Here is a 27,301-nt window from a genome sequence, read left to right as displayed (position 1 = left end):
CGTAGTGCTCACTCCCTCATCGGCGGGTCTTCCTCTACAGTACTTTGAATTAGAATTGAACCAAGTGCAGGGCTCTGATGCGTGTGGGGCATGCAAAGAGAGGCAATCTCGTGGAGAGGTAGCCCTCTAAGGCGCCCCAAACATACTCAAAATGTTTGTAGGAGTCTGATGCTATATCTGCCATATGCTCTATCGTGACCGCTCGCCACAATCTGGCGTGCCATTGCATCAGCAAGGGTGTGGATGTTCACTTCCATGCCCCGCCCCGACCATCTGCGCTGCCCCTCGGACACAGCCACATCACCTCTATGTCACTACTTGTGTGGTAGCAAAGACTGGCCCATTCTCAGCAGGATCACCTTGGGTTTACTTGCTATTGGGTATCCCAAGATAGTTTTCATCTGAGCCAGCATCTCAGCCCAGATGGGGCGAATGTTGGGGCAGTCCCACCAAATGTGTTTAAAGTCCCCTCCAACATATGTCTGATGATTAAGGAAAATATTTTTTAAGCTTAGTGGGGTATAAGTACTAGTCATGCATGAGTTTATAGTGCACTTCCCTCAACACCATAGAGTGATTACACCTCGGGATGTCTCGCCACAGCCGAGACAATCATGTTCAGAAAGGGGTCCCCAAGTGTATGTTCCCAGTGCATTACATGGCGTGGCCTGCCGGTGTCAGCCTGGAAAGTAACTGTGCATATAGAAAGGAGATGCAGCCCGTGGCCCCACTGCCCCTCTTGACAAAGTGTTCCAGGGAGTCAGATCTCTAGTGGCGGCCTCCTTCATGGTCAACTGCATGACCCAATGTTTAAGTTGGGAGTATCTAAATAGCTCCGTATCTGGTAGTTTAAAGTCACGTTTACACTGATCAAACTTTTTAATATCCCCAAATTTAAACATGTCGTAGACTGTCAAGCAGTCGTCTTGTCGTCAAGCTTCGTACGGGTCCATTAGTTGTGCCGGAGGGAATGCCGTGTTGAAATGGATGGGTGTGTAAGGGGAAGGAAACGTGGTCCAACCCTTCTGTCTAGTTAGGGCGTCCCATACTCTCAATGTGGACCGTGTGGATGTGCGCAAGTACAGATTGGGCGGGCGGTCAGCTTTGGGTTTCCAGATTAGGTCAAAGATGTATTTCCCTACCACCTCCCTATCTATGTGCAACCAATGTTTGTTGGATTCTCTTACCTCCCGGAGTTGGGCAACCTTATAGTAAAGGAGAAAGTCTGGTAGAGCGAAGCCCCCTGCCGTCTTGGATGCCCGCAACACCTTTTAGGGGAGTCAAGCCCTTTGTCCCTGCCAGGTAAACCCTATCACCATGGAGCGGAGGGTAGCGAAGAGTCCCCTGTCGAGTGTGATAGGCAAGCCTTGAAACAAGTAGAGAAGCCTAGGCAATACTGTCATCTTCACAGCCTGTATGCATCCCATCCACGAAAGGTACACTGTTGCCCATCTTTTCATGTCTGTTTTCAGTTGTTATAACCACAGGGGATAGTTAGCTTTAAAGAGGCCCTCGATTTGCTGCGTTATTTCTAAGCTCAGAGAAAGTTATCTCATTCTTGGCCCACTGAAAGGAAGTGTTTGCCTCTAGAAGTCAAATTAAGTACATAAGATTTTGTTTAGTTGATTCCAAAACCCGCCACCTTTTCACACCGCTTCAATTTTGCCATTAGAGAAGGCAGCGATGTATAAGGGGAAGTCAAGGCAAGCAGGACATCGTCCGCCAATAGAGATATTTTATGCTCCATGGCACCAAAATGGACACCCTTTATCTCTTGTGTGGAGCGAATTTTAGCGGCTAAAGGTTCAATGCTCAGTACAAATAGGAGAGGTGACCAGTGGGCACCCCTGCCTTGTTCCCCGCCCCATGGTGAAGAGTTTGGAGCTCACCCCGTTAACCAGTACCCTTGCCTTTGGTGCTGCGTAGTTCACTCGGACCATCTGTATGAATTGCTTTCCAAAGCCAAACCGCCGAAGTGTAGAAAAAAGGAAGTCCCAATCCACCAGGCAAAGGCTTTTTTCTCATCTAGACCTACTAAGATTGCAGGAATCTTTTTCTTTGTCATCTTTTCTATTAAGTGCACCACCCTCCTAATGTTGTGCGTTTGCCGACCTTTGACAAACCCCGAATTCTTTAATAGAGTTTGGCGTTGAGGTTTAAAAGAGCAATGGGCCTATACGAGCCACACTGTTTGGAATTTTTGCCTAGTGTGGGCAGGACTAAGCTGATTGCTTAAGTCATCGTGGGTGTCACCGCTCCTGTAGCCGCTATATGGTTGAAGAAGGTCACCAGATGGGGAAGAAGCTCTTGTCCATATGGCCTATAAAAGTGGCCGTCAGTCCATCCTGCCCCGGAGCTTTGAGAGCTTTCAAAGTCCTCAATGCAACCCGGAACTCGTCCTCTGTGATTGGACTTCCTACGCATTAGTTTTGTGTTTTCGTTATCTGGGGTAAGGTGACGTCAGCCAAGTACTCCTGCTGGGCCTGCGCTGTTGAGTATTTTGCTTCATATAGTGTTTCGTAGAAACTCCCAAAAATTTGTGCCTTTACAGTGTCTGACCCCGTTGTCCCTCCCCGGCCATCCTCAAGCTCCCCAATGTATTCTTTCTCCATTTTGACTCGCAATGGATGCGCCAAATGAGAGCCTACTGTGTTGCCCTGATCATACCCTATCCGCTGTAGTCTCGGGAGGGTACGTTTTCCCCGATTGGAGTATATGGCGTTTAGTTTCCCCCTTAATGCTGTCACTGTGTGTGTGTGGGCTAGAGTCAGGGCTTCTTTGTGTGCCTTTTCGGCCGTAGCAAGCTCTGCCTCAAGTAACCGCGGTTCAGCGGCTCGGTTTATTCAGGTTAGAAATCAGGGGAATACATTGTCCACGTATCACCGCTTTGAATGCGTCCCATGTGGTAGAAGGAGATGTGTCCCCGGTGTTGTTGTGTAGGAAGTAATCCTTTATTGAGGTGCGTAGTTCACCCCTCAGTAATCTATCTCTCGCCGGCGAGTTGGGGAAGTACCTGCGTCGGAATTTTGGGGGCGGTGCTGCCCAGTTCAAAATCGCTTCCTGAAGTGTGTGGTCTGACAATGTGATAGGATGTATGGAGGCTGCGTGAATGGCTTGCGCCAAAGTGTTGCTCACAAAAATGTAGTCTATACGTGAGTTACTTCTATGCGAGTGAGAGAAACGGTGTAGTCCCTGCCCTGCGGGTGCTGTAATCGCCATGAGTCCACTAGCCCCAGATCCTCGAACCTCACCCTAAGTGGCTTGGAGAAGCTTCCTGTGGTGTATCTAGTAGGATGTGTGCTGTCTAGGTTGGGGTCCCATGTCAGGTCAAAGTCTCCCATAAGAATGATGTCCCCTTCTGCGAACCCCCCAACATTTGATTGGTGTTTCTGGCATATATTGTGGCGAAGGTGTACATTCAACTCTGAGCTGGCCTTTAACTATTACTCACTGTCCTTCCTTGTCTGCTTTATAACCCGCTGGGGAGAACTGCAACGATTTGTGGAAGAGTAATGCTACCCTGTTGTGTTTTGGATGTTGTGAGGACCTGTAAATTAGGGGGTAGTCTCTGTGGCGTAATCTATGGTCTTCTGACTTCAAGTGCGTTTCCTGAAGGGACACAACGTCATTCCTCCCATCTGTAATGTATTTCCGTATTTTTGGGCGTTTCGCTGGGGAATTCAGGCCCTTGACATTCCATGTTGATATAGTGATCACCATACTCCTACACAATGTTGTGTTTGCCCATTAGTTTGGCCCGTCTGTGACATTTCTCCCTATCCTGCCCCTCTCCTGTAAGGTGTATGGGAGCCCTCCCCTCATGATTCCTTCACTCTGACCTCCCCTTTAGATGTTCTATGTACCAATCTGAACTTTTAACGTTTAACCAAACTTTACAACATGAATTAAGTGTATCATATCGTTGCAACATAACTGTACTACTCAGTACATGGTTTAGGCCCCTTTAGCGTATTTACAGTTATCCCATGAACCATGGGATATGCATGGACAGAACACATTAGAACAGTCCCAGAGGATTTTTGTTTTATTTATTTTTTTGTTTTATAGAACGCAAACTTGACCCGTTATGATATCAGAGCGCTTTACAGGATTACATTTGTATTAAAAAAAACTTAGGAAGGGGGTAGAAACATTTGGGATAAAAACAAGTATATACAATTTACAAGAGCGAGAGGTCCAAGAGGCTAAGGTGGGATGCCCGGAGGTGTCGGTGGATAGCATCCGTTTAATCCAAGGTGTGGCAGTAACAGGGTATAAAACAAGTCACTGAGGTCAATGCAGTGCCGGCCTTAGGAAAGGAATTTGCCCATGAGGAAGGTTTTGGCCTCCCTTTTAAACCATGCCAGAGACGGAATTCTTCTGATGGCGGGCGGGAGTGAGTTCCATATTCTTGGTGCAGCCCCTGAGAAAGGCCGATTGTACGTTTTTTCTTTCGCAAGCATGGAGGCTGGACTAGAAGGTCTCTGGCGGACCGGGAGTTTCTGGCTCCTCCAGATACCACGAGTTTCTGGGTGAGAAATGCAGGGGATTTAGTATATAGAGCCTTGTGAGTGATACAAGCCAGTTTTAAGTTGGATTCTGGCCTCGAGAGAAAGCCAGTTCAGAGCTTGCAGGTGTTGTGAAATGTGGTTGAATTTCTTTGAGCCTGTTATGAGTCTGGCAGCAGCGTTAAAGCAGACTTTTATGGGGGCCAGGGAGATCTTGGGGAGGCTCGAGAGAGTAGAGCATCCTTATTCGAGTCTGAAGATGACTAGTGCCTGGACTGCCATTTAGAGGTCGGGAGCATTGAGGAAAGGTTTCAGTTTTCTTAGAGAGCTTAGGTGAAATCTGGCAGTTTTGGCCATCGAGTTGATGTAGCCACGCATATTCAAACTGCAGTCTTGGGTTATTCCAAGGGATTTGGCAGAGTCCACTATGGTCGGTGGGCAGTTTAAAGCTGTGATCGATTTGGTCCATTCCTGAATGTCGGGGTTGTTTTTGGGTGGGGTGATTAGAAGAAATTCTATTTTTTGTGAGCTAAGTTTGAGCTGGTTAGTGGTGAGCCATTGGACAGACAGCTTCAAGGCCTCATTCAGGGAAAAGATCTCAGGAGTAGGGATTTTTATGTAGAACTGGGTGTAGTTGGCATACATGTGGTAGTAGATATTGACGATGCGTAGTACTTCTGCTAGCGGTTCAAGGTAAAGATTAAAGAGGGTAGGGGACAGGGTTGATCCTTGGGGGACTCTGACCGTGATCAGAGAGGGAGCGGACAAGTTGCCGTTGATTAGGAATCTCTGAGAGCGGTACTGTAGGAAGGACCTAAACCATTCAAGAACAGGACCATTCAGTCCCATCCTGAGTTTGAGGAGTTCGGGGAGTTTTTCGTGGTTGACCGTATCGAAACCCAAGGATAGGTCTAAGAGGATTAGGAGACAGCTTTTGCCTTGGTCAAGGGCTTGGAGGGCCTCATCTATGATGTGAAGAATGGTGGTTTTAGTGCTGTGCCCAGGCCTGAATCCTAGCAGGTGGAAGTTGGTGATGTGTTGGCTCAATTGCCGTAGCACACATTTCTTCAGAACTTTGGCAAGTAATGGGATATTGGATATAGGTCTAAAGTTGTCAGTGGAGGCAGGATTCAGCGTAGGTTTTTTCAGATGGGGATGACTTGACTGGCTTTTAGAGAGTCAGGTATCGACCCCTGACGGAGGGAGGCGTTGATTATTGCCATCCAACTAGGAATGATAGATTGAGAGACGGCGGCTAAGCAGTTGGAGGGGAGTGGGTTATTAAAGTGATTGTTTGGGTTTAAGGAGGCTAGAATTTTCGTGACGGAATGATCGTCATAAAGTTTGAAGATGGACCAGTGCGCGTGGTTTTTGGGTGGTGTCCGGGGATGCAGTGCGGAGAGATGAGGCAGTTCCGAGGGAGGGGGGGATTGGGAGTAGGTTGCTGATCTAAGTTTGTTTCCTAGGGTAGTAATTTTATCAGAGAAGGAGGAAAATTCCTCACATGTTATTAGAGATTTAGGGCATTCTTTAGAGGTTTTGGCCAGTTTATTGGTTTGTTGTTTGACCATTTCGAAGAGCTTGCGAGGTTTGTTCTTGGCATTCCCCAGTTCTGATCTGAAGAATTATTCTTTTGACCTAAGGATGTTCCTATTATAGACATTTCTGGTCTGGTGGAGAAGTTTTAAATGGGCGGCTGAAGGGTGCTGTCTGTCTCCAGATTCCTGCTGCCTGCCGGAAGGGTTTCCTTTCGTTGTTGAGGGATCCATTGAACCAGGGGTTTCTGTCTTTGATTTGGGTTCTTTTTACTTTTAGCAGAGCAAGATCATCCAGAATGTTAGATATAGTCGTGGTATAGTGTTCTGTAAGGTTGTTGACCGTTGTGATATTGGGGGGCTGGGGGGGGAGAGGTCAGTCTCGCAGCGTGCAGCCAGTTTCCCGGGATCAAGGTTCGAGGAATAAGTCTGTATGAGCTGCTAGCCCTTACAACAATATATAGTTCCATAGCGTCTCTTTTAATAACCTGCCCCCCCCCCCCTTCCCCCTCCTCAAACGAGACTCCAACAGTCACCTGTTTTGGCTTATCTGAGTGGATGCCCCGCTGGAATATTGCGTATTCAAGTTTCTGGAGCGATCCGTAAACAGTTCAGGTGTGTGTCGCCTTCTGGCTGTCAGGTCCATCTGCAGCGTTCTTTGGCTGCTTTGTGTGTTTCTGTATGTTCCACTGACTCCTTCTGGCTGGTTTAGCTGCACCGGGGGATCCTTTGTGGTTAGAAGTTGAGGCCTTTTCTTCTTTTTGGGCGATCCCTAATACTTTTGCTGCATCTTTAAGGGTGGTGATGCGATATGATTTGTTGTATAGCTCAAATGTCATACCAAATGGGTAAGTCCACCAGTATCTATTTTCTTCTTGCCACAGCTTATCCGCTGCGGGTCTGAGTGTAGGCGCCTGGACAATGTGGCCCGAGCAATGTCCTGGAATAGTGCACAGGAATATCCCTGGAAGGTAACATTGTCTGTCTTGCGTGCCGCTTGCGGTATGGCCTCCTTCACCTTATATGAGTGGAGTTTGGCAAGAACGTCTCTGAGGCTTTTATGAGAGCCTTTCTGCTGTGGACCCACTCGGTGGACATGTTCAATTTTGTCAGTGACACACGTTTATCAGCTCTGATTCCTGATACAAAGGCCTCCAGATTCGGGCTTTCCACTGATTCCCAATCAGTCAAAATCAAGGTTTCCCTTCGGGTATAGAAGAATATCAACACTTAAATACACAACTGAATTGGCTACAAACCACACACTCATTCATCCAATTGAGACCAATATCACCAAGTAGCAGTATGAAACTGTATAAATAGTATAAAATTACGCTGCTTTTATTCCAAAAACTGGAAGATTTCTTTAAAACACATTCAATATAACAATAAATATGTGCAAAACATGCTATACATAGTGTATTTTGTCAAGTCTATATGAGACTTCAAAGACACACCAAAATTATTAGTAGGAAACATTGGAAATCATTTTCACATAGAGGAAAAATATAATAGACAATCATTTTAGTAATTTAAAACACACTAATCGAAAAATAAGTCATTGATTAAACCACAGCACTGTATAAAATGTTCTCTTATTTTAACCAATGTTGAGTCGATTTATTGCTAAAACATTGCAGCATTTACGCGTTTCGGTGGCTTCTTAATGATCCAAACCACCTTCTTCAGGAAAGAAATAGAAGGCTCCCACTAATCAAAATCTATCACAAAACATATAAAAAGAAACAAAATCCATTTTAGAAATTAGTTCAATCTAAACATGTTGAGGCAAAATTGAATTCCCCCTAATATAACATTATTATTGTTCTTAATAGTACCTCATTCATGTATATGAAAGAACAAAATTGGTCACACTGCTATTCATTCATTCAAGAAATCTTTATTTCGATCACAGATCATAAAAGATACATTCATTTATACAAAATTTAAAAAGGTATTAAACAACAATAGTGATCGCATAATAAGAATAATAATAAAACGAGTGCCGTGAATTCGTTCTGTCTAAAAACGGCAAGTTTTTTATATAAGTCTTTTTACCCATCGGCTTCGAATGAACCACATAGAAGTTAGAAATTTGGACAGGGCAAAAACCACAGTAGGGGAAAGGTCTGTTTTTAAGACTCTGTAGGCAGGTTGGAAGGATCTAAAACCGAGGTTTCGGAGTAAGGGGACCAGCCAATATTTCCTGCTCCTCTCATAGCCCTTGCAAAAAAGGACTGCATGAGCGTCATTCTCCTTTGGGTGTGCACATACCGGGCAGGTTTCTGTTGAGGAGCGGGAAGACCAGGACGCAGTGAATGATGCTAGGGGGAGAATTCCGTATCTCCATTGGAGAAAGAGTTTCCTCGTTAGAACCGGAGACATTACGTCTAGCGCACTTTCAAGAAAATAAGAATCTTTGGCCTTCATGAACAAATGGGTCAGAGATCCCTCTTGTGTGCCCTCTATGGCTCTGGTGAGCTTCACATCTTGATAGGCTCTTACAAGTTCCTTTTTTGGAGTCCTAGGGCAAGTGTTAATAGAGTCCAACCATAGTTCCGGAAGGCCAATGTCCTCCAGCATTCCCTTGACGTACATCAACCACGGAATTCTTCCGGCATTATGTAACTGCAGAAATTCCTGTAGCTCAGTTCTGTAGTTGATAAGATCAGGGCTACTCCACAGTCGCCTCCAGAATGTCAGGGGCTTGAGACCCAACTCCTCCGTTATTGGTCGGATTCCCAAGTCCAATCTAAGGGGAAGAAGTGGAGTGCTCTGTGGGAGGGCTACAATCTGTCTCAAAAATTTATTTTCGGTTGATTGTAATTTAGACAATTGAATGTGTCCCCACAGCTCGCCCCCATATGTGACACCCGCCCGGGCTTGGGTTTTATAAATATGAATAATTGGGGTAAGTGGCCGATAAGGAGATTTGTTCGCTAGTCGCCTAGTGCCACCCGCCAACTGTGCTAGTTTGATGGTCACTTTGGTCTGGTGAGGCGCCCACGTTAGATGTTCATTAAGAGTGATCCCCAAGTATTCAATGGTGTGTACTCGTTCTAATTGAACTGTGCCTAGCCAGGGTGGGGCTCAATTGTGGGGGTTAGGATTTAAAATCATGTATTTGGTCTTTTGTGGGTTGATTTAGAGTCCTCGCTCAGAGCAGAATTGCAAGAAACCGTCCAGAACACGTTGGATGCCCATAGGAGATTTAGACAGCAGCAGGGTGTCATCCGCAAACATAATTGCGGGCACCCTGCTGTCTGTCAGTTTCGGGGCATCGGTATTTGCAATCCTGTTCAGGTGAGCAACAACCCCGTTCACAAAGAGGCAAAACAGGGTCGGCGCAAGCACACAACCCTGTCTTACCCCCCTGCGAACGGGGAACCTTTCGGTTAATTTGCCACCTCTGCCACACCGCACACGGGCATAGTTGTTATAATGTAGCCTCATTCATATACTTCCTCACTCATACAACAAAATGAATACTCTTTTTTTATATTTATTCAAAATGAAGATAGGGTGATTTACCCACCAATAAATCTAGGATGATGCTCGGCTTGCACTACTCCTTATTAAATGAAACCTCAAGTCTTTTCACCTTGTAGAGGTTCCCTAATGCTCCCATACACATGTGGATCTTTACTGCACATTTTAGGAAGACAAAAGGGAAAGATAACGTGTGTGTGAAAGAACTGTCAGAATACCATACCGCTGTCAGACTTTTCCCTATTGATCATACAGTGCTGTGGTTTAATCAATGATCTATTGTTCAATTCATGTGTTTTAAATGACAACAATTAATGTCCACTATATTCTCCCTCTTTGTAAAAATGATTTCTAATGTTTCTTACTATGCTCTCAAAATTGCACATGAAATGATGTTGGTGTGTCTTTGAAGTCTCCAATAGACTTGACAAAATATAGGACTCTATGTATAGCATGTTTTGCACATATTTATTGTTATATTAAATGGGTTTTAGAATAAAAATGTCGTCATTTGATACAGTTTCATAGTGCTACTTGGTGATATTAGTCTCAACTGGATGACTGATTGTGTGGTTTGTAGCCAATTCAGTTGTGTATTCTAGTGTTGATATTCTTCCATACCCAAAGGGAAACCTTAATTTTGACTGATTGTCTTTCTGGCGCCCTGTCCCTTTGGTGTGAGCGGGCTCCTCTCTTGTTATTCTTGTCCACTGATTCCGCCATAATCCGTTTGCGAATATTGTCTCTACGAGAACTGTTGTCCAGGTCGTTGCCCTTAAGGATGGTCGACTGGGGCTGTGTTCCGCTGAGATGAGCTGCTTCTGCCATATTGTGCACTTGTTGCTCCAGGTCTTGCACTCTAGCTTCTAAATCCAATTACCTAGTGCCCACAGAGTCAACACACTTTGGAGAGATAATATACGACCGTTGATATCTGCTCCCAAGGTTTCGATGGACGCGGTCAAATCAGTTCTCAGCTCTTCCCTTAATTCCCTTTTGAAGTTCTGCAGAGAGAAAAGTAGGTCCTCCTTGGTTAGGGCCATGAAGTTGTTTCTTGGTGGGCCTCTGCCGGTGAAAAGTAGCTGGGAGCCTGTTTTGCTGGGGCTTCTTCGGTGGCACAGAGGCGGCCCGACTGTGAAATCAGTTAGTGCGTGCTGCCGTATTTAGACCCTCCTGTCAGTGCACAAAAAGGTCCATTGGCGTGGGAGGGGGACCGCCTTCGCATTCCTTCACCGTCTTCGGCTTGTCCTAGGAGTCCCCTGCCATCACTTGCCACTTCCCTGGCATTTCTCCCTGTGAGATGCCACTCCGGGCACTGCTTACTGCTGCGGCCTGCTCTACTCCCTCCGATTTGCACCTCCCGCTGGCATCGGCTATTCCACCTTGATTTTCTTGCTTCTGTCGATGGCTTCCAGGTCACTGTAGCCCTCTAGGACGATTCCATGCTCCTACTAATGCTCACTATGCATTCTTCAATGTGATATTGTGACTAACACTGCGGAGCCCACGCGGATTACGTCCGCTCGGCCATCTTGGTTGGCCACGCCCCAGTGCAAGAGCTGTCTCCTTTGTGTTCTTTCCCACCTTTTGTTTGGTCCAGCCCCCTGCCACACCCTCCATTGTCCATGTACTTCACTCCAGCCTTTCCCGCCCATCCTCCATTGTCCGTCTGCTTGCCTTAGCCTCTCCTGACCATCCATTGTTGCCCATGTTCTCGACCATAGCCCCTCCGGACCACTTTCAGTTGCCCATGCTGTTGCTGTCACCTCTCCCCGTTGTCCATCTGCTTACCTTACGCGCCTCCCTCCCACCCAACCTCTGTTGTCTGTCTATTTGCCAGCCCCTCTCGCTGACCCTCCATCGCCTGTCTGGTTGCTTCCGACCTCTTTTTGTCTGTGTGGTTATCAATGACATTTCCACCGTCCCTCATTTGTCTGTGTGGTTACCCTCAACCCTCCCGCCCACTCTCCGTTGTCTGTGTGGTTGCCCCCAACCCTCCCACCCACTCTCCATTGTATGTGTGGCAGCCCCCAATCCTCCTACCCACTCTCCTTTGTCTGTGTGGTTGACCCCCATCCTCCCACCCACTCTCCTTTGTCTGTGTAGTTGCTGGAGGGTGCTCTGTTGTCTGTGTGGTTGCTCCCAACCATCCCACCCACCCTCTGTTGTCTGTGTGGTTGCCCCACACCCTCCTACCCACCCTCTTTTGTCTGTGTGGTTGCCCCACACCCTCCCCCCCATTCTCCGTTGTCTCTGTGGTTGCCCCCACACCTTCCCACCCATTCTCTGTTGTCTCTGTGTTTGCCCCCAACCCTCCCACCCCTTCTTTGTCTGTGTGGTTTATTTATTTATTTTAAATGTTTTGTATAGCGCGAACATGACCCTGGAGGGTATCAGAGCGCTTTACATAGATACAAGTAGACAAAGGAGAAAAAAATAAAGTAGGTGAGAGAAAACATGGAAACAGTAAGGCAGTAGACAACAGGGTAGGGCAGAGATTGGGGTGGGGAAAGGAAGGTGGAAGGGAGCAGGCGAAAACAAGAGCAATATACATCAAGAACAAATCGTATACATCAAGAACAAACGTACACAATCAGTAACTTAGAGGCACTAGGAGCAATGCATCATGTTTAGGGCATAGCTCATTAGAACAATTTGTTCAAAAGTGGAGCTTTGACTTCCCTTTTGAAGGCAAGAGTAGAAGGAATAAGTCTTGTATTCACTGGAAGGGAGTTCCAGATTCTCGGGTGATGCCAGAGAATGTACAATTGTACGTGTTAAGCTTCTTAAATTTCTTGGGCTTGAGCAGCAGTGTGCCGGAGCTTCTTGTTGACCTGGAGCCACCCGAAAGTTCCAGTTTGTTTGACAGGTAGATTGGGGTGTTGAAGTGTAGTGCTCTATGGATCATACATGCAATCTTAAGTTGTATTCTAGCTTCAAAGGGAAGCCAGTCGAGCTATTTAAGGTCTGGTGAAATGTGATTAGACTTCTTGGAGCCCGTGATGAGTCTAGTGGCAGCATTTAGAGATGCTCTGATAGGTGCTAAACTGAGCTTAGGCAGACCGCAAAGAGTTGCACTGCTGTATTCTAGTCTAGAAATGACAAAAGCTTGCACCGCCGATATTAAAGTCATCTTGGGGAAGGTAGGGTTTGGATGCAGAGTTGAAAGTTCGCTCCTTTGGATGCTGATCTGATGTGATCTTGCATGTTTAAGTTATTGTCTAGCACAACTCCCATTGATTTAGTGGAGTCAACAATGAGCGGTGTGCAGTTGAGGGCGGTGAGGTTACAGAGAAATTTCAAAACAGTGGGGGTTTGCTTAGTGGGTGCAATGAGGAGGAATTCAGTCTTGAGGGCGTTTAATTTGAGATGGTTGGCGTTAAGCCTGTTAATGGTTTTGAGAATGGTTCCGTTAAGAGATTCAATGTCTTCAGGGGAGGAGATTTTCATGTGAAGTTGGGTGTCGTCCGCATACATGTGATAGTGGATGTTGGAGTCTTTAAGAATTACAGTCAGTGGTTCAAGGAAGAGGTTGAAGAGAGTAGGGGAGAGTGAGGAGCCTTGGAGAACACCCAGTGTGCAGGGACAAGGGTTAGAGAGAGACTGGTTGGATTTGACTCTTTGTGTTCGGTTGTTGAGGAAAGAGGCAAACCATTTAAGGACCGTGCCACAGAGCCCCATTCTGCGTTCCAAAAGGAAGAGTAGATTGTCATGTTTAACAGTGTCAAAAGCCGAAGAGAGATCAAGAAGGATGAAAAGGCAGGTTTCATTTTGGTCAAGTAAAGTGAGAGCGTCATCGACAATGTGAGCGATGGCCGTTTCAGTGCTGTGTCCAGTGCGGAAACCCGATTGGAATTGGTCGAGAAGCTGGAAGACCTCAATGTGTTTGCAAAGTTGTTTGTGAACGCATTTCTCCAGAAGTTTCGCCAGGGTCGGTATGTTTGTGATTGGGCGGTAATTGTTCAGGTCAAGAGGATCAGCCGCGTTTTTTTTTTTTAGAATAGGGAGCACTAGGCCTGCCTTCAGGCAGACCGGGATCTCACCTTGAAGAAGTGAGGCGTTGATGATTTTTGACCAGAGTGGTACTAGTGAAGCTATCATTACTTTAAAGAAGTTAGGGGGGAGATGGTCATTGAAGGGATTTGAGGGTTTAAGGTTAGAGAGAATGTTGAGGATAGTAATGTCATTGAGGGGAGTGAAATGGCTCAAGAGGCATTGTTTTGAGTGAGAGACCTAAGGGCGAAGGTAGGGGTGTGGCGACAGATGCGTCAGGAGAGGGCGAGATGGTGAGTGCAGCAGACCTTAGGTCTGATTCGATTCTGTTAATCTTTTCGAGGACCCCCAACCAACCCACCCGTTGTCTCCTGTAAGTGCAATACAAGTGTATGTTCAAATTCTGAATGTTGCCATCCGTTTTATTGCTTTCGCCCATATCACTTTTCAGAATGCATTATGCCTGCTTGGGTGATGTAAATCCTTTGGTCTTAAGCTGTGTAGCAAAGAAGCATTTGTCCTCTTGGATTTGGATGAGGATTGTCAGGGGCAGAGCCTGTGGGGCTGTCTTGTTATGGTAATACCCCACTATTTAGTATATATGTTTTCTGGAGTATTCTTAGGTGACGGCTTCAGTGGACAATCAGGTCACTAGGGTGAGGTTGTTTTGTTTGCAAGCATCGCCAGTGGATGGAATTCAGTTGTTATGATTTCAGATGTGATAGTTCATTGTGAGCCTTTAATAGTTTAACATTGTTCCTCCAATTTAAAATACGAAAACAGTACAGTGTTGTTAAGGAGAGAATAGTAGACTGTTCGTACTTTTCTCGTGCCTCGAACCATTGAATTTATCTTCTATTAAATGTGTTTTTGAATTGTTCCCTGATGCGTTTTACTTCTTTATGAAAAGGTGAGTTGCAAACAAACTTTACATGGTCCTGTATTTGTGAATCACGCCCAAGGGTTTTCTGCAGGGGCGGTGGGTGACATTTGAAAATGGTGGGGCGCAATGTGATTTGCATACCGCACCGTAGCGAGCGCGCACAGCGCGCGAGCCCGAACCCCAAAAGGGGGGTTTGGGGGGGTTACCCCCCCCACGAAAATTTTGAAAAAAAAGAAGACAAATCGTGCATTTTCAAGCAAATTTGAGAAAGCAGGAAGGTTAATAAAGCAATTGTGAAAGTGCAGTTATTACATTATTCTCTATGTTCTCGTAGTAAACTCTCCTAGTTGGACTACTTAGGCTCTCGCTCTCTCCCCTCTCTATCTACGTCCCTTTTCTATCCCGTCTCCTCCTTCACTCTTCCCTAAGGTCTATTTCCCTCTCTCTCAGCACGTCCTACTTCTCTCCTGCTTGCCCTTCTCTTCCCCTCTCTCTCAGCAAGTCCCTCTTCTCTCATACCTCTTCCTTCTCTCCCCACACCCTCACCCCTTCTCTCTCTCTCTCTCCACTTCTCATTCTCACCAGTCCCCTCTTTCACTTTTTTCTTACTCTTTTTGCCTCTCTCTCTCTTTCTCTCTTTGCACTTCCCTCTTCACTATGGCTCGTTCTTCTCACCCCCCTCTGTCTCTGCACGTCTCTTCTCTCCTGTGCCTTCCTTCTTTCTCCCACTCCTCTATCTGTTGCTGCACTTCTCATTCTTTCCGGCCTCCTCCTTCTCTCTCCCCTCTCGCTCTGCACTTCCCTCCTACCTCCTTCACCATCTCAACCCCGTTCTTTATCTCTCCCCTTCTCGCATCCTCTTCAGCTTTATCCTATTGACTCTTGTACTCTAGCCAGCTTAAACATCTCATTATTGTACCACCTTTTTTTTCATTTAATCAGTGTTTGCAGTTCCATTCTTCTCTCTGTCGACCTAAATACATAAATGCATGCACGCATGCCTGTCTTCCTTCCTTTCCTTCCTTTTCCTTCCTCTCTTTCTTTTTTCCCCAGGTCTGGTTCTATGCACACACTCTTTATCTAGCTAAATTGTTCCCTCTGCATTCCCATTATCAGTCTTTCCTTGTCCTTTCTTCGTAGCTACAATTACAGTCTAGGTATGTCCCACGGTGCCCTGTGCACTGTAACTTGCTCACGCCGGCAAAAATGTGCACATGGATATGCAGCCTGATACAAACTGGTATTGATGTGCATAGTCATATGCGCTAAACAAGCAAATTACCTACAAACGACGGTAGGTAGTCAAACCAGCATTTATCAGTTCAATGTCTTTGTTTTGTTACAAAATATTTTTTACAAAATGGGTGCACATGAACGAGGGACCAGCCACCATAGACCCTCTGTCAGTCAAACATCTTGGTCAAAGAAATTATAAAATATTTCTCAGCACTCCAAATCAAGCGACCACTGCAATATTACTTCACGCATAATGTGAATCAATCTCCATGTTTTAATGAGACAACAAGTCAAGGAAAATAAAAATGGCAGGCCTCACCTCTTGTGCAAGGCCAGCCCAAGGACATCCAAAATGGTGTTGCTTGAATTGTGACCAACTTTTAGTTTCTGCTAATTGAATCTATAATTTAATTGTAATTGTTATTCTATTTGTTTATCGCTTCATACCCCTGACAAGTTGCCGAAGCACATTATCGGACGGTTGGCAACCTACATAGTGAGGGAGTGACTTGTAGAAAGGTGTTATATGGCAGGAAAGTCTAAGTGAGAAATATTTTGGAGCCATACGTGACCGCCGAAAAAACACAATAGGGAAAAATTAGGCTAGTTTCACCCCCCAATCAACAAGTCAACCAAAACCAAGAACCATAACACTTCCTACTATTACACTTCTTAGTGGATCTATTTCCACCCAGTGTTGGGTGAAGTCAAAAATTAGAGGAAAGAAATCACTGTAAGAACCCACTGAAAAAAATCACTGTAGGAACCCATTATCAGTGCATCAAAACGGTCAAAAGATAATTCACAGGGGCCTTAAACTGCTGAACTTTATGGTTAAAAATGTAGAAACCCTTATGAAAGAACGAACATAGGGGCACGAAGAACCACTGTGGAATACCCCCGGCTTCTCATCCTTGGTATATGCACACTTCTTCTGGAAACCACAAACCACTCAGCTCATAATGGACGTGGTAGACGCCCGTCACGAGGCAGTCAGCCTGGCTGTCCGCGTTTGTATGTCTCATAAATAAAGACTCTGCTGGTTGTGAGAGTATTTTCAAAGCGAAATCCTTCCCTGACTGAAAACAACCGCCAGTAGAGTCGTGGTGTTCGTGAAAGGGAAGGTTTAACACAAATTGAATTATTTACCCTCTGCCCCTGACACCGGGTTCCGAGTACATTTATTTGGTTGAGAGCTAGCTCTGCAGTGACACAGCTACTAATATGTTTCACCAATCAGTTTGTAAAATATCAAATATCATTTACAAGGTAAAAACATTCTGCTTGAGTTTTGGGGAAATTCTTGCACGAGATAAAGACAAAATTCAGTGATGCTTCTTATATTTTCTACAGTTAAGTGCAATGTGCATCATCCAAGACAATGTGAAAGAAACACAATATGCCTAATTTCTCTCTAGTACATCAAACATTAAAATGCTGTTGAGTTTTTTCTTTACAAGCTCGTTTGCAATGTGCTCTTGGTTTTCAGAGACCCCCTAGAAGTGGTCAAAAACGCCTCAGGCCTTCTTGCCAGAGCTCGCCCCCCTAGTCATCAGTCTGTGCCAAATTCTCTAATGGCTTATTTCTTGAGTATCTCATCAGAACTGCCAAAAAATGTGTTGCTTTATTAACACTATCTTATGACTAATGTGCTGTAAAATCAATCAGTAGGCACTTAAAAAAAACTGTTTTGAGGAAACCCATGTCCTCTACACACTCACATAGAGTTCAGTTCAATAACTTTATTCAGTCATATAAAGGTGAACCACAAAAGTTAATACAATCATATGCAGCAAGACACCAATGATAATAAAACACATTAAAACATCGCTATATCATACTTATATCCTTGAGGAAAGAGATAGAGATTAAAGGATAAAAATTACGAGAAACAAATCACGAAAAACATCAACTACAATTACATCAATTATAAACCTACCTATAAATTACTAAGACACTACAACAAACCGCAGGAAAAATAAACTTAAAACAACAAATTTCATATTCAAGCTAAAATTGCGGTTAATACAAAGAAAACATATTACATTTGAAGGTAAAATGACAAATGGTACAATACATTTCAGCAATAGTGTAAAAAATATCTGTCTATGAGAGGTAAAAACAACAACATACAGAAAGAGCTAGTGGTCATCATAAAAGCTACCCGATCAGATTCATTGCATTAATCATCAGCCTCAGAAAGGTATATACAGTAAACACAATTTCCTCTGAGGCCAGGAATTGCATAAAGTGCAGTGCTTCTATGCACTGACGCAAGGAATATTGAATCAATAAAGGTTATAAGACACAGGACCTGCTGCTGGAATAAAAGTGCACAAGAACGCTACATGTAAAGAGCTCTGTACTGAATTCATCAATGGGTGAGAGAAGGTGTCCCTGCCTCTGGGTGCCCCGGGCAGCATTCACCAAAGCGACGCCATCGTAACTGCGGTGCCACTCAGCTATTACTGTGCTTTTAACAATCTAATTAGAAGTGTTGTGAGGCTGTTTCCCATAATAAACGCAAAGACAGCGTAGACAACCCAAACTAGTTAGGCGGCTGCAGCTCAGAGATCTGCACTGCCCTCCAGCTGTGTCTAATAAACCTCCCAGAGGACATGTTAGGTCTTTCCACAAATGGGATCACAGAAAGCCAAAGCTGTCCTAACAGGTGCACATAAATACAAAACTGCTCTCTAGTTTGCCACGGTGACGGTTTCTATGAACAAATCAGGGAGGGAGTAAATGGAGTAAGTAAAAAACAGACAGAAAACTGCACATTCGACGGCGGTATGTGGCATGACGTCGCCTTAAGCACATGGGTGGCTCTAATTAGGCCAGGCTGCATTGAGTTTCTGACTGTTGGTATGTTTGGCGTTCGGAGTGTCCCTCAGGTCCCGTCCAACATGGCTAATCACTTCAAATCCGCTAATTAAAATGAAACCCTGAAAAGAAACAGTCGAGCTGGTAATGAAATGCAAACCCTCAAATGCAAGGGAGACAAACAAAAAAGCAGCACATCTTGGAAGAACCTGGCAAACGAAGCACTAGCGTGAACACAGCATTTTATCGAAGTCAGAATGTATTACATTGACATGTGAAGCGCGGCGTCAGCGGTTGTTTTACGGCGGTAAATGAATGATTTGTCTAACTCAACATTTCTTTGATATATGCATGATGTAAAATAGGGGAGATCGAGTGAGCAACATGATTTACATTTCGTCATTGAGTAATTCACCTTGCCACCAACTCCCTCACACACATTTCCTGTAGAAAGTTGGCCGTGTAGTCTCTGAGTGAAATACTGGGCTGATAATAATGAGTTTCCATGGCTGAGTTTGGCGCATAGGGGAGACTTGCCCTACGGTGTTGTTGGCTGTGCTCGAGCAGCTAGCTCTGTGGTTGGGTGCCAGGCGGGGAACTTTCACGTGGCGTTACCATACTGGGTCTGTATTGATTCAACCAATCGGTTATTCGGAAGATATGCACCCTTTCTACGTGAAATGCTGCGTCTCTCCAGTCGCTGTCGTGTGGACTGCATAGGAAAATCCCAACACTAGGACTGCTTCTAGAGACCTTGCAATTTGGGGAAAAAGTGAAAACAGCACACCAAGGACGCGGTGGACTGATTTAAATGCTTTATGGCCGTGGTTCTGAAACGGGGGTGCAGTTAGGGTAGTTTCGCTATCTAATAATTATGTTGAAGAATGGTGCCGACTATAGTTGTTTGATTTAAGCTAAAATGTTTTCGGTCATTAGGTGACTGCTACGGCACATCATTTTAGACTTTGCATTTCATTTCTATACGTCTATGTAGATCTGATGGGCGAAAGTGACACCCGTTATTACCAGCGCATATTGTGACCCCATATAACGCGAACCTTACCTGATGGTGTCAGGTGCTGTGATAACTGGAAAGCGTGGTCACGACGTATGGGACCGGTCTATCCCCGAGTCCCGACACCTGTCGTCCTCCCTGAGATTCACTCTCTTTCGCCTCGAGGGCCGCGGCTTCCTGTTCCGAGAGAGTGAGAGTGCGCGGCATCCAATGATGGATGCCGCGAGGCTGACCAGCCAATCCTGGCCCTGCATGGAGCGCCAGGATTGGCTAGGGGGTCACTTTTGATGCTCGCCCTGTCGCCCTTTGGAAACCCGGGCTGTGGCAGGCGAGCAAGCACCCCTGAGTCCTGCTGGAAACTTACAGTGCGTATGCTTGTGAAAGTTGCAAACTTTCCCAAGCATGCGCACTGTAAGTTACCCAGCGGCGGTCTGCTGCAGCCTGAGTGTGTGAACGGTCACTCAGGCTGCAGCAGGCCACGCCCCCTTCGCAATTCACGCGGCTGATTCCTGATTGCTCGTTTACTTTACACAATTATTGTTAGATCCGGCGGCCGCGATGCGGGTCCATTGTGGCTGGTGGGGCTACGCCCCTACGCCCCAATGGACGCACCGCTGCTGGTTTTCTGATCAATTACTTCTTTCTGGTTTTCTTTTTTTTTGCTTGTAGAATATGCAGGATCTTGTGCATTTGATGTGAGGTGAACTTGTTGATGTATCGAGTTACCCACATGGCTGCCGCAGTGTTATTGTTCCTGCATGTGCCCTAGATCTCGGGTGATTTTACTTACAGCCATTTCATCAATTAATTCAATTGGTTGGGTGCCTTCTTCAGTGTTCTGCTCCTTTTTTTTAATTCCTGTTTTTTTTAAAGATATTTCTTCTTCTGACTTTTAAATATAGCAATGAAAACCAAATGTTTTTGGTGTGGGGTGTGATTTCTACATTACACGTTTGTTATGTAGAAAACAGAGGTGACAAAGTTTCGAAAATGCTGAAATGTCTATCTCTTGACTCTCTACAATTTGTTTTTCACCAAAGAACATATGACCTAAGGTACTTTATTAACCATCTCTTATAATGCCTTTGCTGTCACGGGCTAGAGATGTACTCTAAATAAATAGGGCTTCTCTAGACCATCTATTTGCTTCTTCTTCCCTCTTTCTCACATTAATCTACCTTAGATTGTTTTGCCTCCTTTGCAATCCATCTCATTTCTGCTAATGAAGTTAGTTCTTCCAGTGTAAAACAGAGCAGCAGTGCTGCAATCGTTTTTAGGGCTCGGCCTACGCCCCCCCAGCGTCAGCAGGGGGCGGAGCTCCGAGCTCCTTTTGTTAAGGGCTTTTGAATCGTGCAGGAAAAATTCCTCAGTGCGCGAGCTTTTTCAGTCCTTTTTTTGCAATCTGCATAGTGATTCGTCTTCGCTGTGCTGTCTTTCTAGTAGCCTTCACGCAATAGGCCATGTGTAAATCATTTAGGGCACTTCCGCCATATTCTGTGTGGTTACGCGCGCAGGGGAGTGTTATAAATTTCAATTAGGAGCTGTCAGGGTGCTGCCGTAATAGAATTCAGATGGTCGGGGCGCGTTCACCAGTCTGCAGTGAGTGGCGCGCGTTCGTGCTTGTTCTGTGTCTTGCGTTTCCTCTTTTCATGCAGATCTGGGTTTTTTTTTTACCGACTACAGCTGTGTTTATATAGACGGTGGCTTCAGTTGTGCAGCAGGTGCAGTGGCACCAGTGTGGTGTAGCTATCATTAGTGGAGCAGGGGCAGTGGCACCAGTGTGGTGTAGCTATTATGAGTGCAGCAGGTGCAGTGGTACCAGTGTGTGGTAGCTACCATTGTGCAGCAGGTTCAGTGGCACCAGTGTGGTGTAGCTATCATTAGTGCAGCAGGTGCAGTGGTACCAGTGTGTGGTAGCTGCCATAGGTGGAGCAGTTGCAGTGGTAGTGTTGCTTAGCTCAGGTGCAGTGGCACCAGTGTGTGGTAGATGGGGTTGTGTAGCAGGTGCAGTGTTATCAGTGTTACTTAGCTATGATTGTGCAGCAGGTCCAGTGGCACCAGTGTGTGGCGTAGTTACCATTCAGGGAGCAGGTGAGGTGTTATCAGTGTTACTTAGCTATGATTGCGCAGCAGGTGTAGTACCACCAGTGTGGCGTAGCTACCATTGTGCAGTAGGTGCAGTGGCACCAGTGTGGCATAGCACCATAGGTGGAGCAGTTGCAGTGGTAGTGTTACTTAGCTATGATTGTGCAGCTGGTGCAGTGGCACCAGTGTGGCGTAGCTATCATTGGTGCTGCATGTGCAGTGGTACCGGTGAGTGGTAGCTACCATTGGTGGAGCAGGTGCAGTGGTAGTGTTTATTAGCTATGATTGTGCAGCAGGTGCAGTGGCACCAGTGTGTGGTAGCTACCATAGGTGGAGCAGGCGAAGTGGTATTGTTGCTTAGCTATGATTGTGCAGCAGGTGCAGTGGCACCAGTGTGTGGCGTAGTTACCATTCGTGGAGCAGGTGAGGTGTTATCAGTGTTACTTAGCTATTATTGCGCAGCAGGTGTAGTACCACCAGTGTGGCCTAGCTACCATTGTGCAGTAGGTGCAGTGGCACCAGTGTGGCATAGCACCATAGGTGGAGCAGTTGCAGTGGTAGTGTTGCTTAGCTATGATTGTGCAGCAGGTGCAGTGGCACCAGTGTGTGGTAGATGGCGTTGTGTAGCAGGTGTAGTGTTATCAGTGTTACTTAGCTATGATTGTGCAGCAGGTGCAGTGGCACCAGTGTGGCGTAGCTATCATTGGTGCAGCATGTGCAGTGGTACCGGTGGGTGGTAGCTACCATTGGTGGAGTAGGTGCAGTGGTAGTGTTGCTTAGCTACGATTGTGCAGCAGGTGCAGTGGCACCAGTGTGTGGCGTAGTTACCATTCGTGGAGCAGGTGAGGTGTTATCAGTGTTACTTAGCTATCATTGCGCAGCAGGTGTAGTACCACCAGTGTGGCGTAGCTACCATTGTGCAGTAGGTGCAGTGGCACCAGTGTGGCATAGCACCATAGGTGGAGCAGTTGCAGTGGTAGTGTTGCTTAGCTATTATTGTGCAGCAGGTGCAGTGGCACCAGTGTGTGGCGTAGTTACCATTCGTGGAGCAGGTGAGGTGTTATCAGTGTTACTTAGCTATTATTGCACAGCAGGTGTAGTACCACCAGTGTGGCCTAGCTACCATTGTGCAGAAGGTGCAGTGGCACCAGTGTGGCATAGCACCATAGGTGGAGCAGTTGCAGTGGTAGTGTTGCTTAGCTATGATTGTGCAGCAGGTGCAGTGGCACCAGTGTGTGGTAGATGGCGTTGTGTAGCAGGTGTAGTGTTATCAGTGTTACTTAGCTATGATTGTGCAGCAGGTGCAGTGGCACCAGTGTTACTTAGCTATCATTGGTGCTGCATGTGCAGTGGTACCGGTGAGTGGTAGCTACCATTGGTGGAGCAGGTGCAGTGGTAGTGTTGCTTAGCTATGATTGTGCAGCAGGTGCAGTGGCACCAGTGTGTGGTAGCTACCATAGGTGGAGCAGGTGCAGTGGTATTGTTGCTTAGCTATGATTGTGCAGCAGGTGCAGTGGCACCAGTGTGTGGCGTAGTTACCATTCGTGGAGCAGGTGAGGTGTTATCAGTGTTACTTAGCTATTATTGCGCAGCAGGTGTAGTACCACCAGTGTGGCCTAGCTACCATTGTGCAGTAGGTGCAGTGGCACCAGTGTGGCATAGCACCATAGGTGGAGCAGTTGCAGTGGTAGTGTTGCTTAGCTATGATTGTGCAGCAGGTGCAGTGGCACCAGTGTGTGGTAGATGGTGTTGTGTAGCAGGTGTAGTGTTATCAGTGTTACTTAGCTATGATTGTGCAGCAGGTGCAGTGGCACCAGTGTGGCGTAGCTATCATTGGTGCTGCATGTGCAGTGGTACCGGTGAGTGGTAGCTACCATTGGTGGAGCAGGTGCAGTGGTAGTGTTGCTTAGCTATGATTGTGCGGCAGGTGCAGTGGCACCAGTGTAGCGTAGCTATCATTGGTGCAGCATGTGCAGTGGTACCGGTGAGTGGTAGCTACCATTGGTGGTGCAGTGGTAGTGTTGCTTAGCTAGGATTGTGCAGCAGGTGCAGTGGCACCAGTGTGTGGTAGATGGCGTTCTGTAGCAGGTGCAGTGTTATCAGTGTTACTTAGCTATGATTTTGCAGCAGGTGCAGTGGCACCAGTGTGGCGTAGCTATCATTGGTGCAGCATGTGCAGTGGTACCGGTGTGGTGTAAGTATATTTGGTGGAGCAGGTGCAGTGTTACCAGTGTGGCGTAGGCGTAGCTACCATTGGTGGAGCAGGTGCTGTGGTACCAGTTTAGTGCAGCAGGTGCAGTGGTACCAGTGTGTGGTAGCTACCATAGGTGGAGCAGTTGCAGTGGTAGTGTTGCTTAGCTATTATTGTGCAGCAGGTGCAGTGGCACCAGTGTGTGGTAGATGGCGTTGTGTAGCAGGTGTAGTGTTATCAGTGTTACTTAGCTATGATTGTGCAGCAGGTGCAGTGGCACCAGTGTGTGGTATATGGCATTGTGTAGCAGGTGCAGTGTTATCAGTGTTACTTAGCTATGATTGTGCAGCAGGTGCAGTGGCACCAGTGTGGCGTAGCTATCATTGGTGCAGCATGTGCAGTGGTACTGGTGTGGTGTAAGTATATTTGGTGGAGCAGGTGCAGTGGTACCAGTGTGGCGTAGGCGTAGCTACCATTGGTGGAGCAGGTGCAGTTGCACCAGTGCGCCACATTGGTGTAACACACTCACTACCACACACTCACCCCCACAGACTCACCACCACACACTCACCACCACACACACAACCACACACACAACAACACACCACCAGCCGTCAGTGCACGCTTTCACCAGGGCCAAACACCACCAGCCATCAATGCACGCTTTCACAAACCACAAACACCACCAGGCGTACAACACCAGCCGTCAGTGCATTCTTTTACAAGGCGCACTCACCAGCAACCATCATGCACGCTTTCACCAAACACACACACCATCAGCCATCTGTGCACGCTTTTACCAACCACACACCCACCAGCCGTCAGTGCACCCTTCCACCAGTCACACACACCTCTAGGCGGCAGTGCAGTCTTTTACCAAGCACACACACCACCAGCCATCAGTGCACAATTTCTACAGGCAGTCACAAACACACCACCAGCCATCAGTGCATGCATCAATTGTTAACGCATCCACAATTAACTATTGTAGCAATGTCAGTATGGTACACTTTACTTTTAAACATATTCATGTAAAGCACAGCATGCCACCATTGCTACAATTCCAATCTAACTCACATAATTCCACTACACACCACATGCACACACTCCATAACACATGGCGAAAACACATTCGCCATTTACAATGCCATTAGCTGAAACTCAAATAAATCCGAGCCCGATTGCATTTCCAATGCTTGTTTTATTGGTGAGGGTTCGGAAATGTTGTATTTTGAGAACCTATGTGAGCTTACCATTAACGAGTATATTGTATTTAAAAAGTTAATATTATGTATAGATGAATTTATGCTTTATATCTAAATGTTTTCTATTGCAGAATATCCTAAAGTTTGGTGTTGCAACTAATAATATGATTCCAGATGACTATGATTTTGGTAAGTTGTATTTTACTGCTTTTTTAATTTCATAAATACATCATGGTTGTATATATATCTCAAATTTTGTGTTTACGGTGCCTTTGGCATTAAGCATAGAATCCTGCGTATCCTTCTGCAGTCAGTCAAATCAAAAACTTTTTTTGTACATAATTGGTGGTGCTTCGCCTTCATGTGCTCCGAGTGGAGGGCAGTTAGAAACTGTCCTGTTGTGACTATTTGAGGATTATTTCTGTATCAGACTCTTGTGGGCCGTCCATGGTCACATGCATGCATGTAGTGCAGTTCCAGCAGGCATCATACCAGATATTTTAACCGCTACGAATGGCAGGTAAAATAGTAGCTTTGATTTTAGAGGCATTTGGAGAGTAATGTAGGTGATCTCGGGCTACATGCATCGAGGCTTGTGGGAGCTCCTATCCAGAGAATGTTTTTTAGGTTTTATGTTTAGGTTGGTTCATAAAGCCAACAGAAACGCAGCGCAGTATCAATTGAACATATGAATTTTAGGACTATCAATTGCAGTCACAATCAAATTTACAAGTGTCTGATCTTTAGATATAAATCTAAAAGGTTATTTTAGCACTGTTTCATTTGCCCCCCTGGAAGTGCACTTTTACTCCAGGCATCTCGGAGACTTGCTGATAACCAAGAAGTTAAAGATAACCAGGAAGCTAAAGTGAAACTCTTTTAGGAAAGATATTGGAGATTTTTCTAGGATAAAACATGCAGGGCTCCTTATTGACTTTCTATCTTTATGAAAGCATGAGTGAAGCAACCACTAGTAGATTTGTTCATTTGTGCTGCGTATGCTTTCCATTTTGTAAGGTCAGGAAAAAATAATATGCTGAACAAGCTATTGGCTGCTGTTTTTGTGGGCATGGCAAGAAGAGATTAACCCATGCGTGGCTGTTCTCTTTTTACCCTTGAACTCTGTAGAATGCTGTCATATGACATTAATAATGTAGGAATATGAAGCTATTATGGGGTAGTTCGATATTGTCTAAAAGTTGAAAATTATTTGCTTATTGGATTTTTTTTAAATTTATGGATGTGTTGTTCAAAAAGTGTAGTCATTAAATTGGTTTTGTTGAATGTATTATGGTAGCTTAGGTGACCGTGATTAATGATGTTTTAGAGTCTATATATAGCACAATTACCAACCTATTTTAAATTCATGTTTTATTGTGATGTATGATTTCTATTCAACCACACAATATACTATAACATTCTGCAACTTTTAATTGTGATGATGAAAAAATAAGTTACTTGATAGTGGTTTGTCTACAAGTTAAAACTAGGAAAATACTTCACATTGACTTTGACTTAGTAGACAGTTCTGTTAGGAGTAGTGACTCATTCTTTCGACCAAATGTTTCAGGGTAAAGCATCCTATATATTTCAACATAAGCCTGTCAGTGTGTAGCTGCGCTGGAAAAAGGCTTTCCCACAGACAAGGAAAGGCGGCCTGAATGGACCGCCACGCGCCAGCAGCTGGGGGATACGTGGGCCTCGCTTGGCAAATTTAATAGAACTGCCAGCCAGCGGAGATGGAACACAGAGGGCGACAAGGCTGGGTGGTTGCTGGCATGTCTGATTCGGGCGGAAACTCAACCCCTTCCGATTCTGGCACTGAAGAACGATCTGGGCCAGATGGTATATACCCAACAAGAGATCAATAGCGTCTTTCGGACCCATTTATGTAAAATATACTCCGAGTAGCAGCCCCCCACGGGTCCCAAGGGTGTGGAGGTATATCTTGAGGGATTGCAACTGCCCTGCATAAACGCGGACAGTCAGGAGGAACTGGGAGGCCCCCTGCGGGAGGAGGAAATACGAGCGGCGATAACCCACCTGAAGACAGCAAAGTCCCCCCGGAATGGACGGATTAGCCCTTGAACTCTACAAGGAGTTCAAGGGGGTCCTGATCCCGAAGCTCCTCGAAATCATGGCGGAGGCCCACGACCGATGCTCGCTCCCAGATACCATGCGGGCAGCAATGATAGTTATGATTCCCAAGCCGGGTAAGGATCCCCTTCTTCCCGGCTCGTATAGGCTTATATCCATGCTGAATGTGGATCTGAAAATTATCAGTCAGGTGCTGACAAGTAGGCTCCTCCCATCTCAGACGACTGATCCATGATGACCA

The 27,301-nt window shown here is 45.8% G+C and overlaps 1 protein-coding gene across 2 annotated transcripts in view; it reads left to right on the top strand.

Annotated features, from left to right (window-relative positions):
* The window catches only part of VPS13A (vacuolar protein sorting 13 homolog A), a 2,196,319-nt gene that overhangs the window by 287,473 nt on the left and 1,881,545 nt on the right, over positions 1-27,301 (top strand). For both annotated transcript variants that reach the window (XM_078675860.1, XM_078675861.1), the window contains exon 10: positions 25,095-25,152. In XM_078675860.1, the coding sequence (XP_078531986.1) occupies positions 25,095-25,152 (58 nt within the window). The remainder of the gene's footprint in view (positions 1-25,094; positions 25,153-27,301) is intronic.

Source organism: Lissotriton helveticus, chromosome 2_1 (assembly GCF_964261635.1).
Source record: "Lissotriton helveticus chromosome 2_1, aLisHel1.1, whole genome shotgun sequence".
NCBI lineage: Eukaryota > Metazoa > Chordata > Amphibia > Caudata > Salamandridae > Lissotriton > Lissotriton helveticus.
Note: the sequence above shows the minus strand (reverse complement) of the source record. Positions and strands in the feature narration are given on the sequence as shown.